The sequence below is a fragment of the Carcharodon carcharias genome, chromosome 7, assembly GCF_017639515.1.
Source record: "Carcharodon carcharias isolate sCarCar2 chromosome 7, sCarCar2.pri, whole genome shotgun sequence".
In the NCBI taxonomy this organism is placed as follows: domain Eukaryota; kingdom Metazoa; phylum Chordata; class Chondrichthyes; order Lamniformes; family Lamnidae; genus Carcharodon; species Carcharodon carcharias.
Genome location: NC_054473.1, coordinates 145,838,283 through 145,852,932, shown reverse-complemented (window position 1 = coordinate 145,852,932; position 14,650 = coordinate 145,838,283). Strand labels below are relative to the sequence as shown.

The following is a 14,650-nucleotide window of genomic DNA, read 5'->3' as shown; positions in this document are numbered from 1 at the left end:
CATTCTCACACACATACCCTCGCTTGTTCATCTGGCCTCATCTCCTCTGAAGACTGCTTCCTCAGCCCTCACCATCCTAAGGCCACTTGCACAGATCAACATATGCCCCCACACACATCCTGGGATACCCTCCTTCCCAAGTACAGTTCTCATCCTACAGCCTCTCCCCTTGCCTGAGACTACTTCTCCCCCTTCCCCAAGCAAGACCTTTCATATGCCCGGTTTATGTTATCCTACATCTCTCCTAGAGGTCTCTGCCTTCATCCCTGGTTCACAGAGATAACTGTGGTGGTGGTTTCACCAACCTCTCTGACTTTGTTCTTAGCTCTCTGAGGATGTATAGGATTCAGGTTCTCCACTTTTCTTTCTCGAACTTGGTAGAGTAGTATGTGAATCATCAGAGACTATCAGCTCACTGTTCCGATCATCTTCCAAATCTTTTGGGTAACTGATCCAGAAGGTCTTCTTGTAGATTCAAGTGCACTTCTGTTTCTTCTCACTAGACCATTTTCAGTCTCCACAAGATAAGATTGTAGATGTAGTGTTTTTTCCAAAACCTGGCCTTCGCGACTTTGGTCACAAATCTATACAGATTCCCCTGTCTGGAGTTCTAGTAATTTATGTACTTTATGGCGTTAATTGTAGTTCCTGGTTTGATCTGTATAATACTCATCCTCTTTCTCCCTTTCTCCATATCTGTTGCTTTGAGGCATAGCATAAGCATGTGCCGAAGAACAGGAAGTTGAGTCCACAGTCACCTTCCAATTAGAAGTTCATACAGAGCCAGACCATTCTGGAGCAGTGTGGAATGGTAACAGTGCTAAGTTGATAGTCATTTTTCTTCAACAAAGCCTTCAATGCCCTTATTCCTCGTTCAGCCTCCCCATTAGCTCATGGGTATCAGGATGAGCTAATCATATGCACAAGCCCATAGGCTTCTGTGAAGTGCTTAAAACATTCATTGGCAAACTGTGAGTTATTGCCTGAAATGACTTCATCTGGAATGCAGATTGGGGCAAAAAATTTCTTTTGAAACATAATGACAGCTTCCGAAGTACTACCACATAGATGCTTAACCTCGGTCCATCTGGAGTAATAATTAACAAATATGGGGAATGCCTTCCCTTTGAGCTCAAAAAGATCCATTCCAAGATGTACCCACGTTCTGGTCAAAAATGAGGTTTCCATCAGTATTTCTCTTTGCTCCTGGTGATATGATGCAGGTTGAAATAATTTCTTCTAATGATTTTGAGATCTCTGGCCACCAAACAGAATTTCACACTCGAGCAAGACACTTGGTAGTGCCCAGGTGTATTCCCTGAAGGATAGGGTCAGAGAACACCAGGTATGACCAATCTCCATCATGAATCATCACACCACTGAGATGTCTTCATTGTTCAAAGTATTGCTTCAGGATGAGATTATTTGGAACATTTTCTAGCCATCCTTTGATGTAGTATTCCTGAGGTTGAGCACATCCTTCATCTACTTTCGAATTTCATTTAGCTTCTGCCTTGTTGCTCGTAGAAATTTCATTGTCAATGCGGTATAGGACTCCACACCTTTGACAAAATTATGTCCTCTTGTTCAGGCTTGTCTGTCTTGTTCTCATGCTCAAGTTTGTCCATCTGTTTCTTGCTTGATGCAAGCTGCCCTTCCCTCTAATTAACTTGTGATTCCTTCACCTGCAGTTCATGGGAAATCTTCTGCCTGGTTTTCTCAAGGTCTTCACTTAATTCTATCAGGATCTGGTGCTCCTGCTTCAGAGCACTTGTTTCAGTCTTCTTAAGACCTTTAAATAAGATTGGAAATTCTGTCCTGAATTCTTTCAGTTTGTCCTAGCTCCTTAATTTGTTGACTTTACAGATGAGTTGTAGATCTTTGCAAACTTTTCAGCTTAATAGTGAACATTCTTGGTTTTCAATCATTTACAAAGTTTCTGCGATTACTCTTCTTTTGTACTGAAGTGCAGCAGTCAACCGTCCCTTGATCTTCCTGGACTGTGGAGTTGTATGGTCGATGGCTGGAAGAAGTCTTGCTTTAGCCACTGTTCTCTGTCTGAAAGAACTGAAACCCCTGCTCCAGTGTTTAATTTGAAGTTTGTTTTATGTTTGTTGACCATACTGTCTGCACTGCAATAGTTCCCATTATATCCTGTAATTATTCCCAATTCATGGTAGCTCATTGTTCTTTGCATCTTGAATTTCTTAAATACTACTTGCTTTAATTGGTTCCTCCTTAAATCTCTGTGGTAGGAGCTTCTTGCTGCAGCATACAACTTTAAAGTGACCTCTCCTCTTACAGGAATGGCACTCCACATTTTTGGCGCGACATTCTTTGCACCACTGCAGCCTTTTCTTGCCACAATTGGAACATGGAGTAATGCTCTTTTCATTGTTTCCCTGTTTTCACTGAGGAGGTGTGGTGCTACTTTTGTGTCCTACAAGCTGCACTGTCAGTCATTTTTCTCCACAAAATCCCCTGTTGTCTCAAATAAATACACGAGTTTGCTTTCTCACTTCTGCCTGTCCTGTTAACTGCACAGCCTTTGATGGCGTTAAATCCTCCCTTGACTGAAGAAAATCTGTTAAAGTGTCTTCAAAGCCTCCTACAACAATGCAATCCCAACTTAATTCGTCTTTCAGGGCTCCACATTTTATTCATATAAGTTATCAGTTCATTCATATAAATCGTTAATGAAGGAATCTACATTCTCTCCCGATCTTTGAGTACATTTATTGAACTTCACCCTTACTATAGTTGTGTGCCTTCTAAGGTTGAAATATGTTTCAATAGCTTTTATAGCATCTTCGTATGTCGCTGTTTCTTTATTTATGCCCTTGTCTGACCATTACTTTGTCTGCACTATTGCCTATGGCATAAAGAAGGGTACTGATTTGTTCCTTATTAGGCTTCTCTGCTAGTCCCAAAGTGGTTCTGTATCTGGGAAACCTGCGATGCCAATTCTGCCACTTCTCGGCTTGATCTGAGCCTTCCACATGGTTGAAGCACTCGGGTAAGGGTAGAATTTTCTCCATGGCTTTTCTTCACTCTAGCCTATCCTCAAGTTCTGTTCACATTATTCCCATGCTTGCAGTCATTTTGCTTGCTGCTTTTTCGGTCACTGGGCCGATTATTTGGTGCTTTTTCCATTATATTTACTACTATCACCATCTGTTATCATCATTGTGGGTCTTAGTGGAGGTTGTCCTTGATTAGGATTGAGAGAGACTGCTGGAGGCAAAGCTGTTGGTAAACTTTAACTTTTATTAAACATTCTTCCAACTATGAAGGATAAGGCTTAGCACGAGGCTTCACATAGAACTCTCTGCATGCTCTGTTGTCATGTGATCTTACATCACTGATAATGTAGACTGTCTATTTACATTAACCACTTACATTACAAAAAGTAATTTGCTTCAGGATATATTTTGAGGAATTTGAGAATAGAATATTAAACTGCACAACCTAGTGGTGTGACAGCAGTGGCATTCCTATAGGAAATGCTTACGCAGCAAATTTCAATACAGCACAAAACCTATGTAAGAACTTTAATATAATTCTTAGTGTTTTACCTTTTCTATCATTTCCATCCTGCTGCATTGTTTTTGCATTCTTGGCATTTTCTTCTGTTGAGTCATTCGTCTCATCGGTCATGTCAAATGCTAAAAGTTACAAAACATTTTTGACAAACTTTGTATTTGAAACTGCATTCATGGAATATTTTCATAATGATGACACACTAGGGGCTGATGAGAAGTAAAATGATTTAGGTGTCCATTGACATAAATCACTAAAAGCTGGTGAACAGGCACGAAAAATAATCAAAAAGCATGTGTTAGCCTTTATCTTAAGAGAGTTTCAATGCCAAAATGATGCTTCAGTTGTACAGAGCGTGGGGTAGACCCCACCCCAGTGGTGCTTTCAATTTTGGATGCTACACCTCAAGAAAGAGACATCAGTGTTGGAGAGGGTACAGTGCAGATTCAACAGATTGATTTTTTATTCTTTCACAGGATGTTGACATCACTGGTTAGCATTTATTGGCCATCCCTAATTGCCCTTGAGAAGGTGGTGGTGAGCCACCTCTTAAACTGCTGCATGTGATGTAGGTACACCCACAGTGCTATTAGGTAGGGAGTTCCAAGATTTTGACCCAGCGACAGTGAAGGAATGGCAATATAGTTCCACGTCAGGATGGTGCATGATTGGAGGGGGACTTGCAGGTGGTGGTGCTTCCCTGTATCTGCTGCCCTTGTCCTTCTAGTTGGTAGAGGTTTGGAAGGTGCTGTTGAAGGAGGCTTGACTAGTTGTTGCAGTGCATCTTGTAGATGGTACACACTGCTGGCACTGTGTGACAGTAGTGGAGAGAGTGAATGTATAGGGTGGCAGATGGAATGCCAATCAAGTGGGCTGCTTTGTACTAGATGGTATCAAGCTTCTTGAGTGTTGTGGGGGCTGCACTCATCCAGAAAAGTGGAGAATATTCCATCACACTCCTGATTTGTGCCTTGTAGATAGTGGACATACTCTGGGGAGTCAGGAGGTGAGTTACTTGCCACAGAATTCCCAGCCTCTCACCCGCTCTTGTAGCCTTTATATGGCTGGCCCTGTTAGGCTTCTGAATAATCCTATCAATCAACAGAATGTTGATAGTGGGAGTTCAGCGATGGTAATGCCATTGAATGTCTTCCCTTGACATTCAATGGCTCTACCATCACTGAAACTCCCACTATCAAAATTCTGTTGATTGATAGGATTATCCACAAGCCTAACAGGGCCAGCCATATAAGTTAGAGTCTCTCTTGTTGGAGATAGTTATGGCCTGGCACTTGTGTGGCATGAATATTATTTGCCACTTAACAGTCTAAGCATGAATATTGTCCAGGTCTGCTGCATTTGAACATGGACCTGTTCTATGTCAGAGGAGTCGAATATGTTGCTGAACATTGCAAAATCATCAACGAGCATTCCCATTTCTGACCCTATGATGGAAAGAAGGTCATTGATGAAGCAGCTGAAGATGGTTGGGCCTAGGACACCACCCTGAGGAACTCCTGCAGCGATGTCCTGGGACTAAGATGATCGACCTCCAACAACCACAACCATCTTCCTTTGTGCTGTGTATAACTCAAACCAGTGGTAAATGTTTCCACTGATTCCCATTGAATCCAGTTTTGCTCAGGTTCCTTGATGTTACACTTAGTCAATTGCCTTGATGTCAAGGGCAGTCACTCTCATCTCACCTCTGGAATTCAGCTCTTTTGTCCATGTTTGGACCAAGGCTGTAATGAGGTCAGGAGCTGAGTGGCCCTGGCGGAACCCAACTGAGCATCAGTGAGCAGGTTATTACTGTGTAAGTGCTACTTGATAGCATTGTCGATGACACCTTCCATCACCTTGCTAATGATTGAGGGTAGATTGATGGGGCAGTAATTGGCCAAATTGGATTTGTCCTGCTTTTTGAGGACAGGACATAACTTGATAATTTTGCACATTTCCAGGTAGATGCTAGTGTTCTAGCTGTACTGGACCAGCTCAGCTAGTTCTGGAGCACAAGTCTTAGTACAGTACCTACATCTGTTTCTTGATATCATGTGGAGTAAATTGAATTGTCTGAAGACTAACATCTGTGATGCTGGGGCCCTCAGTGTGAGGCCGGGTCGGATCATCCACTCAGCACTTCTGGCTGAAGATTGTAGTAAATGCTTCAGCTTTGTCTTTCAAACTGATGTGCTAGGCTCCGCCATCAGTGAGAATGGGGATATTTGTGGAACCTCTTCCTCCTGTTGTTTAGTTGTCCACCATCATTCACGACTGGATGTGGCAGGACTGCAGTGCTTAGATCTGATCCGTTGGTTGTGGAATTGCTTAGTTCTGTCTATTGTTTGCTCCTTATGCCATTTGGCACAAAAGTAGTCCTGTGTTGTAGCTTCACCAGGTTAATACTTCATTTTTAGGTATGCCTGGTTCTGCTCCTGGCATGCACTCCTGCACTCTTCACTGAACTAGGGTTGGTTCCCTGGCGTGATAGTAATGGTAGAGTGCCAGAGTACCCTATGCTGGGCCATAGTGTTACAGATTGTGGTTGTGTACAATTCTGCTACTGCTGATGGCCCACAGTGCCTCATAGATGCCCAGTCTTGAGCTACCAGATCTGTTCTAAATCTATCCCATTTAGCAGTGCCATACAACTCGATGGAGAGTATCCTCAATGTGAAAACAGAACTTTATCTCCACAAGGACTCTGCGGTGGTCTCTCCTACTAATACTTTCATGGATAGATGTCTCTGCGACAGGTAGATTGGTGAGAATGACATCACATATGATTTTCCCTCTTGTTGGTTCCCCCACCATCTTCTGCAGGCCCAACCTAGGAGCTTTGTCCTTCAGGATCCTACCAACTTTGTCAGTAGTGGCCATATCATGTGGTGAAGAACGCTGAAGTCCTCCACCAAGAGAACATTCTGAGCCCTTGCCCACACTCAGTTCTACTTCCAATTAGAGTTCAACATGGAGCACTACTGATTCATCTGCTGAGGAGGAGAGGTACGTGGTAATCAGCAGGAGGTTTCCTTGTCCATGTTTGACGTGATACCATGAGACTTCATGGTGTCATTAGTCAATGTTGAGGACTCACAGAGCAACTCCGTCCCGACTGTATACCACTGTGCCGCCACCTCTGCTGGGTCTATCCTGTTGATACCTGGAATGAGTGGGTTGTCTTATGAGGAAAGGTTGGACAGACTGGGCTTATTTTTGCTGGAGCTTAGAAAAGTGAGGGGTTATTTGATTGAAGTATATAACATCCTGAACGGTCTTGACAAGATGGACGTGGAAAGGATGTTTCCTCTTGTGGGTGAGTCCAGAACTAGGGGGCACTGTTTTAAAACTAGGAATCGTCATTATAGAACAGAGTTGAGAATTTTTTTCCCTCAGAGAGTTGTGCGATTTTGGAACTCACTGCCTCAGAAGGTGGTGGAGGCGGGGTAATTGAATATTTTTAAGGCAGAGGTAGATAGATTCTCGCTAGGCAAGGGAATCAAAGGTTATTGGAGGTAGATGGGAATGTGGAATTTGAAACAGTAGCAGATCAGCCATGATCTTATTGAATGGCGGAGCAGGCTCTAGGGGTCAAATGGTCTACTCCTGTTCCTATTTCTTATGACATACCCAAAGATAGTGATGTTGGTGTCTCGGACATTGTAAGGTATGATTTGTTGAGTATGACTATGTCTGGCTATTGCTTGACTGGTCTGTGGGACAGCTGTCCCAATTTTGGCACAAGCCTCCAGATGTTAGTAAGGACACCTTAGCAGGTTTGACAGGGTTGGGTGTGTCATTGTTATTTCCAGTGCCTAGGTCAATGTCGGGCAGTCCATATGGTTTTATTCCTTTCTTGATTTTTATCTAGTAGTTTGGTACAACTGAGTGGCTGGCTAGACTATTTCAGAGGACATTTAAGAGTCAACCACTTTGTTGTGGGTCTGGAGTCACATCTAGGCCAGACCAGGTAAAGATGGCAGATTTCCTTCCCTAAAAGAGATTTGTGATATTGAGGTTTAAGGGTTTAGATTATGAAGACAGGATGCATAAACTTAACTTGTATTCCCCTGAGTTTAGAAGGTTGAGGCAAAATTTATTTTATTAATTTATTCCTAAGATGAAAAACAGATTCAACAGGGCAGATATAGAGAAATGATTTCCTCTTCACAGTGGACAAATCCAGAACAAAGGGGCATAATCTTAAAATTAAAGAAAGACCAGTTAGGAATGAAATTAAGAAGTATTTTTAATGTAAGTTTTGTGGAAAACTCACTTCCAAAAGGCTACAGATTCTGAATTAACTGAAATTTCCAAGACTGAGATCAACAGGTTTCTTTAGACAAGGGTACAAATGACATGGAGCAGGGGTGGGTAAATATGATCTAATTGAATGGCAGAACAAACTTTCAGGCTTCAATGGTCTACTTCTATTTCTGAATAATACCGTAAAATGCCCCTGCTTAAAGATGGCACACTCACCAGCATTGTCCAAGCCTTTTAACCTTGTGCTTGAAGGAGAAGTTCCATCCAGATTTCCAAAATCAGAGCTGGGAGGTATCATGTTATTCTCTTCTGGACTCTAAATGCAGAATGGAAGAAGTACTGAACTGTAAATCAACGTGGCATTTATAGTCTAACTGTGCGGTTAGTTCAGTTGGCTAGAAGGCTAGAGTGTGGTGTAGAATGATGCCAATGGTGTGTGTTCAGTCCCTATGTGGTAGTTCTTGGAGGGCTGCCTCCTTGCCTTGTCCCAGGCTTGATGCTGATTGTTGCCCCTCAAACTGTATAACCATTTGTCTCTCTCTAACAGAGTGAGATGCTTTGGTCGCTTGTGGGCTATGACTATTTACTATTTCCAGTCTTTCTAGAATGTAGTTATGCATTTGAATCCCTGGCTGACCTCAACTACAGGAATTTGATCAGTTGTGAGCTTGCACACAGAGTTATAGATCCAACTCTATCGGGTGATCTGAATTGAACAGATTCCTGAGATTGATGCACTATAAGCCATTTCAGATTCATGCCCGTTTTCTCTAATCATTGTCTTTGTTATTTTTAGTACTCCACTTTCCTTATCTGCTGTAAGTGAAGAGACGGGTTTGCAGAAGTTACATATTTCCTTGGGCATAGTCCTATAATAATGTGTCACTTAGAATTTTGCATTACTTTTCATTGTTTTTATGGTGAATAAAAATGTCATTTAATTAAGAGCTTTTTCATGTTTGAAATGAAACTAGGGAGGAAGATTAACTTGCATCCTATGGTTGAAAGCTTACTTTTGCAATCTATGTTTGAAATTAAAAAATAAAGAACTCATTGGGTGGGAATGAGAAAAAGCTGATCCAAGTTTCTGGCTTTTTAAACCATATTTCAAAAAAGATATAACCCAAACTTTCCTTTTCTGTATGTATTTAATGACTGGATATTAAATTATAATAAGTCAAAGAGGAAAGGTGAAGAATTGGTGCAGTTGTAGCCTGGTGTACTGACACTGGCGCTGATGACTCTATCACTTGATCTGAAGATTGTCTCTGCAAAACTCTCACACTCTGTGATTTGGCACTGTTACATATCGTTTTGCTAAGCGGTTAACATCTTGCAGTGAATACTGAGCAGGTGCTACAAATACCAACAATGCTACTGCAACTCCTGGAACATTGGACACCTTCAATTTTCCTGATATCTAAAGCAGCAACTGACTTGTCTATGTTTTACTGTTGGAACAGCCAGACACCCATTAATTCATTACTTTCAATTTGCTGATTGCTTGATCTGTACATAAACACAAGCTTTCTGCTAGCAGTGAAGGTCATATTTTTAATTTGAAATAATAACCATGGTGGGGCGTTGAATGAAGATTTTGATGTCTGGTGAAATCCTAAGCCCACACTTTATGAATACAGTCATATTATCAAACAGAGGAATTATTTCTCAACTATGTTGCGCAGAAGTGTAATTTCCTTTGAGAAGTGATTTTGTTCTGCAGTACACTGAAATTATTAACAACACTGCAGGGCATCATGACAGGATGTGCAACAGCAAGCTGTGAGTAACTTCAGAGAAGAAGTAAATAATCAACAATGGAGACTTGCAAATAACAATCATAATTTTTAAAAATGTTGACAACAACAAAAGGGCTGATTTTTTGATCAGGCACTCCCAATGCTGAGCAGCGCTCTTGAGAGCTGAGTAGGGAACCATGGGGTGGATACCCTGGTTTCCTGTTTATCCATTTAAATGGATGGAAATCTGTGAGCTGCTGATTTCCTGACCAATGCTCTCTACCAACACCACTCCACACTGGGAACAGCTAATTGATAAATCAGTCTTATAGTCAGAAGAGCAGAGGCTTAAAAAAACTGAGAAGAAAAATGAAAATGGTACTGACGAAGGGGTTATACAAGAAAATAAAGAATGGATACATCTGTGGAGAGAGAAACAGAGCAGGTCAATGATTTTTCAGTACTGGTGAAAATGCTGACTGATAGATGCTGTCTGACTTGCTGAGTAATTCCAAAATGTTCTGTTTTAATTTCAGATTTACAACATCTCCAGTAGTTTTGCTTTTGAAATGGTATTGGAAAGGACCACCTGGCCCAAGAAGCCTACTTTTTCTGCAGGTAACTGCCTTTTTATGGATTCTGCTGCATCCATTTAATCAACTGAGCAAAAATGCTGTAAAATCCCTCCTTCATTCTTGACAGTATCCACATATGCTTATATTTCCTCTACTCAAATTCAATCAGATACATTTTTATACATGATATTATCAGCATCCCAGCACCAAGGAGCTAATTGTATTTCATGGAGTATTTGATCATCTTTGTCCATGGTTGTTTCTATAATGCTCAATCATTCTTAACCAGATCTTTAGCTCATTTTTAGATATTCGCATTTCCGAAACTGTCAAGTTAATGTTGAAATAATAACCTTGTTAGCTGAATTACTTCAACACAAGATTTGCATGCCTTATCAAGATAAGGTTCTGCTTGAAATTAGGTTGTCAGATTAATAAGAACTGGATTAATGAGGCTTGACTGTAACATAACTCTTTAACAGCAAAGGCTTAATTATCCCACTTGCAGCTAGCTGACTAATTAAAGCACTGCAAGCTCCAGGATTTCTCTAGTGACCTAACTATTAATATAACAGCACAAAATTCACAGAGCAGCTGATGTTTTCTCTCCCTGATTTCAAAATTGCTGATCTTGCTTGTATTTTATTTTGTTTGAATTAAATATTATTAAAGATTGACTCTTAATGAATATTCCTAATGTACATATATTATTTGGTCCTTATTATGTGCTTGAATAGAATGCTGATGTGAGTGATGAATGCAACTTAAATTGCATGGAAGAAAAAAGATTTGCATTTATATAGTACTTTCACAAACACCAGACATCTCAAAGTGCTTTACAGCCAATGAATTACTTTTTGAAGGGTGGTCATTATTGTAATGTAGGAAACATAGCAGCCAATTTGTGTACTGCAAATTCCCACAAACAGCAACGTGGTAATGACCAGCTGATGTTGTGCTGTTGATTGAGGGATAAACACTGTCCAGGACACCAGGGGAAAACTCCCTTGCTCTTCTTCGAAATAATGCCGTGGGATCTTTCACATCCACACAAATGGGCAGATGGATCCTCGGTTGAACATCTCATCCAGAAGGTACTACAGTACTCCATTATCAACCATGATTTTTGTGCTCAAGCCCTGGAGTGGCACTTGCACCTAGAACCTTGTATTTTAGGGGGGTAAGTGTACTACCAACTGAGCCATGGATGACACCAGCTGACTTGGCTTTAACTCAGGGGGTGCTGACTTTGGCACCAAGTTCAACTGTTACAAGGCAAAAGACTGGTCAGAAAAGCATAATACATTTGAACATAAACATTCTGTGATTTTCTTACGTTTGGTTGGTTCATTTGGTAATTGTTGATCAGGTTGGCATAGTGTCCATTTTCATTCATTAATAACTCATGTTTTCCTTTTTCTTTAATTTTGCCATCCTCCAATAAAAGGATTTCATCACAGTGTTCTAAATACTACAGAAATTTTTTTTAAAAAATGGACATGGTTAACCTGTACAATTCTTACAATCCTGCTACTTTTGGATAGCACTATGTGCTCCAATTACAAAAGTCTGCACCCCTTCTTTAAAAACTACATAATATTACAGTGAGGTAAGATGTGAGAGAAACTGTTTCATATATTCTGACAGGCAGCATGACCTATTCAGAAATAAAAGACAAAACAGAATTCAATATTAGTGCAATAAATGTTGAAGTATAGCATCCATATTTAAGTAGTTCCTTTTAATGCAATTTCATCTGATTGAATTTTACATTCCTGGATAAACACACTGTTCTATAGAGAAAATGTGGAGTTTTGTATTTACCCAGAATTCAATGTTTAAATAATTTTAAATGATGGAGTGTTACTTAACCACCTTCCCCTTGTACCATACCTACTAGGGTTGCACTTGTCTGTTATAAAAGTTGTTAAATACATAGAAATGGATTCTCCATTTGGGGGTTGGGCCTTCCTGACACTGCGTGACCTCAACCCAGATTAGGCTGCTTACATGTGGCTGCCTACTGGCAGGACACCTGCCACCAAGAGGGTCCCCACCACTGCCAGGGCACAAAAGTTAGACACACAGGTGCATGACACATGAGCTGACCTGACAGATCACATCTCCATTGCATAGAAGTTCATGACAATTGTGATTTTTAAAGGAATACACAGAGCTGACAATATAGTGCATGAAGCTTTCAGATCAAATTGGAGGTGATGGTAAAGTTCAGAGACTAATTCTCTAGTGAAGGATAAGTGACATGATTGTTTTCCTGGGACATACTCATGTAACTCTGTTGGGTCTGTGGAACTGCCTCTTTGGGTAAAGTCAGTTCATGTTGTATTCAATGTATTCCTGTCGAATTCTGTCTCATTCATTAGCTGGCTGAGGCAAGGAGAATTCCCAAAGGAACATCCAACCTATGGGCTTTTACAGCAGTGTCAAACTCCCATCAAAGATAGGTAGTAACTACGAAACAAAAATGCAACCATGAAGTCTACAATAGTCCCAAAAAAATGCACCAAACTAAATTCAGTGAAGATTGCATAGAAGCTTAAAAATATAGTTAACATTCACAGTTGATTTAATTTCCAACCGAACACAGTACCAGGGAACTATTCTGCATCCTTGGTGTAGGCCTCTGTTTTTTTCTCCACCAGGTTGTTGGGCCACTAGAGACAGTTTTTCCTGTTTCCCTTTTTACCTACCTAGCCCCTACCCCTTCATCTATTTATATGTTGTCTGTGACTCGTAAATACCTATTATTTCTTGGTTTTTCTCATGATGCCTCCCATTGTCTCATATTAAAATTACTTCTGTCTTTTAAGCCTCTCCTGTTCTCCACAAGAACCTTATAGATTATTCTATTTCTTTACCTGTGTATTTGTGTGTTTTCCCTTTTTCCTTCCCCTTGTTCCATTCACTCTTAAATGGTGTTCAAGTGTAATTGCTCCCAGTTCTAACAAGGTGTCCATACCCAAGAGTTCCTGTTTGTTCTCTGACCTGACCTGTGTCTTCAGTGCTCCCTGTTTTTGTATTATGCTTTATCTTTGGTGATGATGTCACATTTCTGTTATAGGCTAGGGAAATGTGACCCAAGTTATCACAACTTCTACACATTTAATGGAGAATTTAATGTTAAATCCTCATCTCAAAATGTGCTGGTCCCCCCCAGTGACAAATGTAAAATTTTCAGTATATTACCTGCAGCTGGTGAGTGACTAGAATCACTGTTTTCTCCTGAAGTACTGTTTTGACACACTGCTCAAAGATGTGTTTCCCAACATGGGCATCCACAGCTGATAAGGGATCATCCAACAGATAAATATCTTTGTCTGAATACACAGCTCGAGCAATGCTAATTCGTTGTTTCTGCCCACCAGACAGGTTGATCCCTCTATCTCCTATCTTTGGTTTAATTAAAAAATCCATTAGCATTTTCATTTACTGTGGAATATCTGATCAAATGTTTCTGAGATTTGTCTTCTGGTTGTTAACTAAAGTTTCTTACTTCAGTTAAATCTCCAAAGGGGAACATAGCCAGGTCTTGTTCTAGACCGCAGACTCCAATCACCTTCTTATACCTGTAGGTTTATAAAGAAGTTAAACATGATTGGGAAATGTTCTATAGCTAAATCACTCATGTTTTTTCCAATATAAACCAATACAGAGCTAGCACAATCACGAAGTGGAGAATGTTCCCCAGTCAGATGGTGCAACACATCCCCTAATCACAGAGTGCGACACATGCCCCAGTCACACAGTGAGACACACCCCTCAGTTAGATAGTGCGACACACGCCCCAGTCACACAGTGCAACACATCCCCCAGTCACACTATGCAACACATCCCCCAGTCAGACGGTGCAGCACATCATCCAGTCACACAATGCGACACATCACCCAGTCACACAGTGAGACACACCCCTCAGTTAGATAGTGCGACACACGCCCCAGTCACACAGTGCAACACATCCCCCAGTCACACAGTGGAACACATCCCCCAGTCAGACGGTGCAGCACATCATCTAGTCACACAATGCGACACATATCCCAGTCACACAGGGTGACACATCACCCAGTCATACAAAGCGACACATCCCCCAGTCACACAATGCGACACATATCCCAGTCACACAGTGAGACACATACCCCAGTCACACAATACAGCACATGCCTCAGTTACACTGCGCAACACATTACCCAGTCACACAATGCAATACATCCCCCAGTCACACAGCGCAATACATCCCCCAGTCACACAGGGCAATACAGCCCCCAGTCACACAGCGCAATACATCCCCTAGTGACACAGCGCAATACATCCCCCAGTCACACAGCGCAACAGATTGCTCAGTCACACAGCGCAGCACATCCCCCAGTCACACAGTGCGATACATCCCCCAGACTCACAGTGCGATACATCCCCCAGTCTCACAGTGCGATACATCCCCCAGTCACACAATGCGACACATATCCCAGTCACACAGTGAGACACATCCCCCAGTCACACAATACAGCACAT

The 14,650-nt window shown here is 41.3% G+C and overlaps 1 protein-coding gene across 1 annotated transcript in view; it reads right to left on the bottom strand.

Moving 5' to 3' along the window:
* Positions 1 to 14,650, bottom strand: part of abcc12 (ATP-binding cassette, sub-family C (CFTR/MRP), member 12) — a 110,892-nt gene that overhangs the window by 58,792 nt on the left and 37,450 nt on the right. The window contains exons 13-17 of the mRNA XM_041191683.1: positions 13,638 to 13,710; positions 13,331 to 13,534; positions 11,460 to 11,594; positions 8,026 to 8,125; positions 3,576 to 3,665 (exon numbers count right to left, since the gene is read on the bottom strand). Coding sequence (XP_041047617.1) covers positions 3,576 to 3,665; positions 8,026 to 8,125; positions 11,460 to 11,594; positions 13,331 to 13,534; positions 13,638 to 13,710 — 602 coding nt within the window. The remainder of the gene's footprint in view (positions 1 to 3,575; positions 3,666 to 8,025; positions 8,126 to 11,459; positions 11,595 to 13,330; positions 13,535 to 13,637; positions 13,711 to 14,650) is intronic.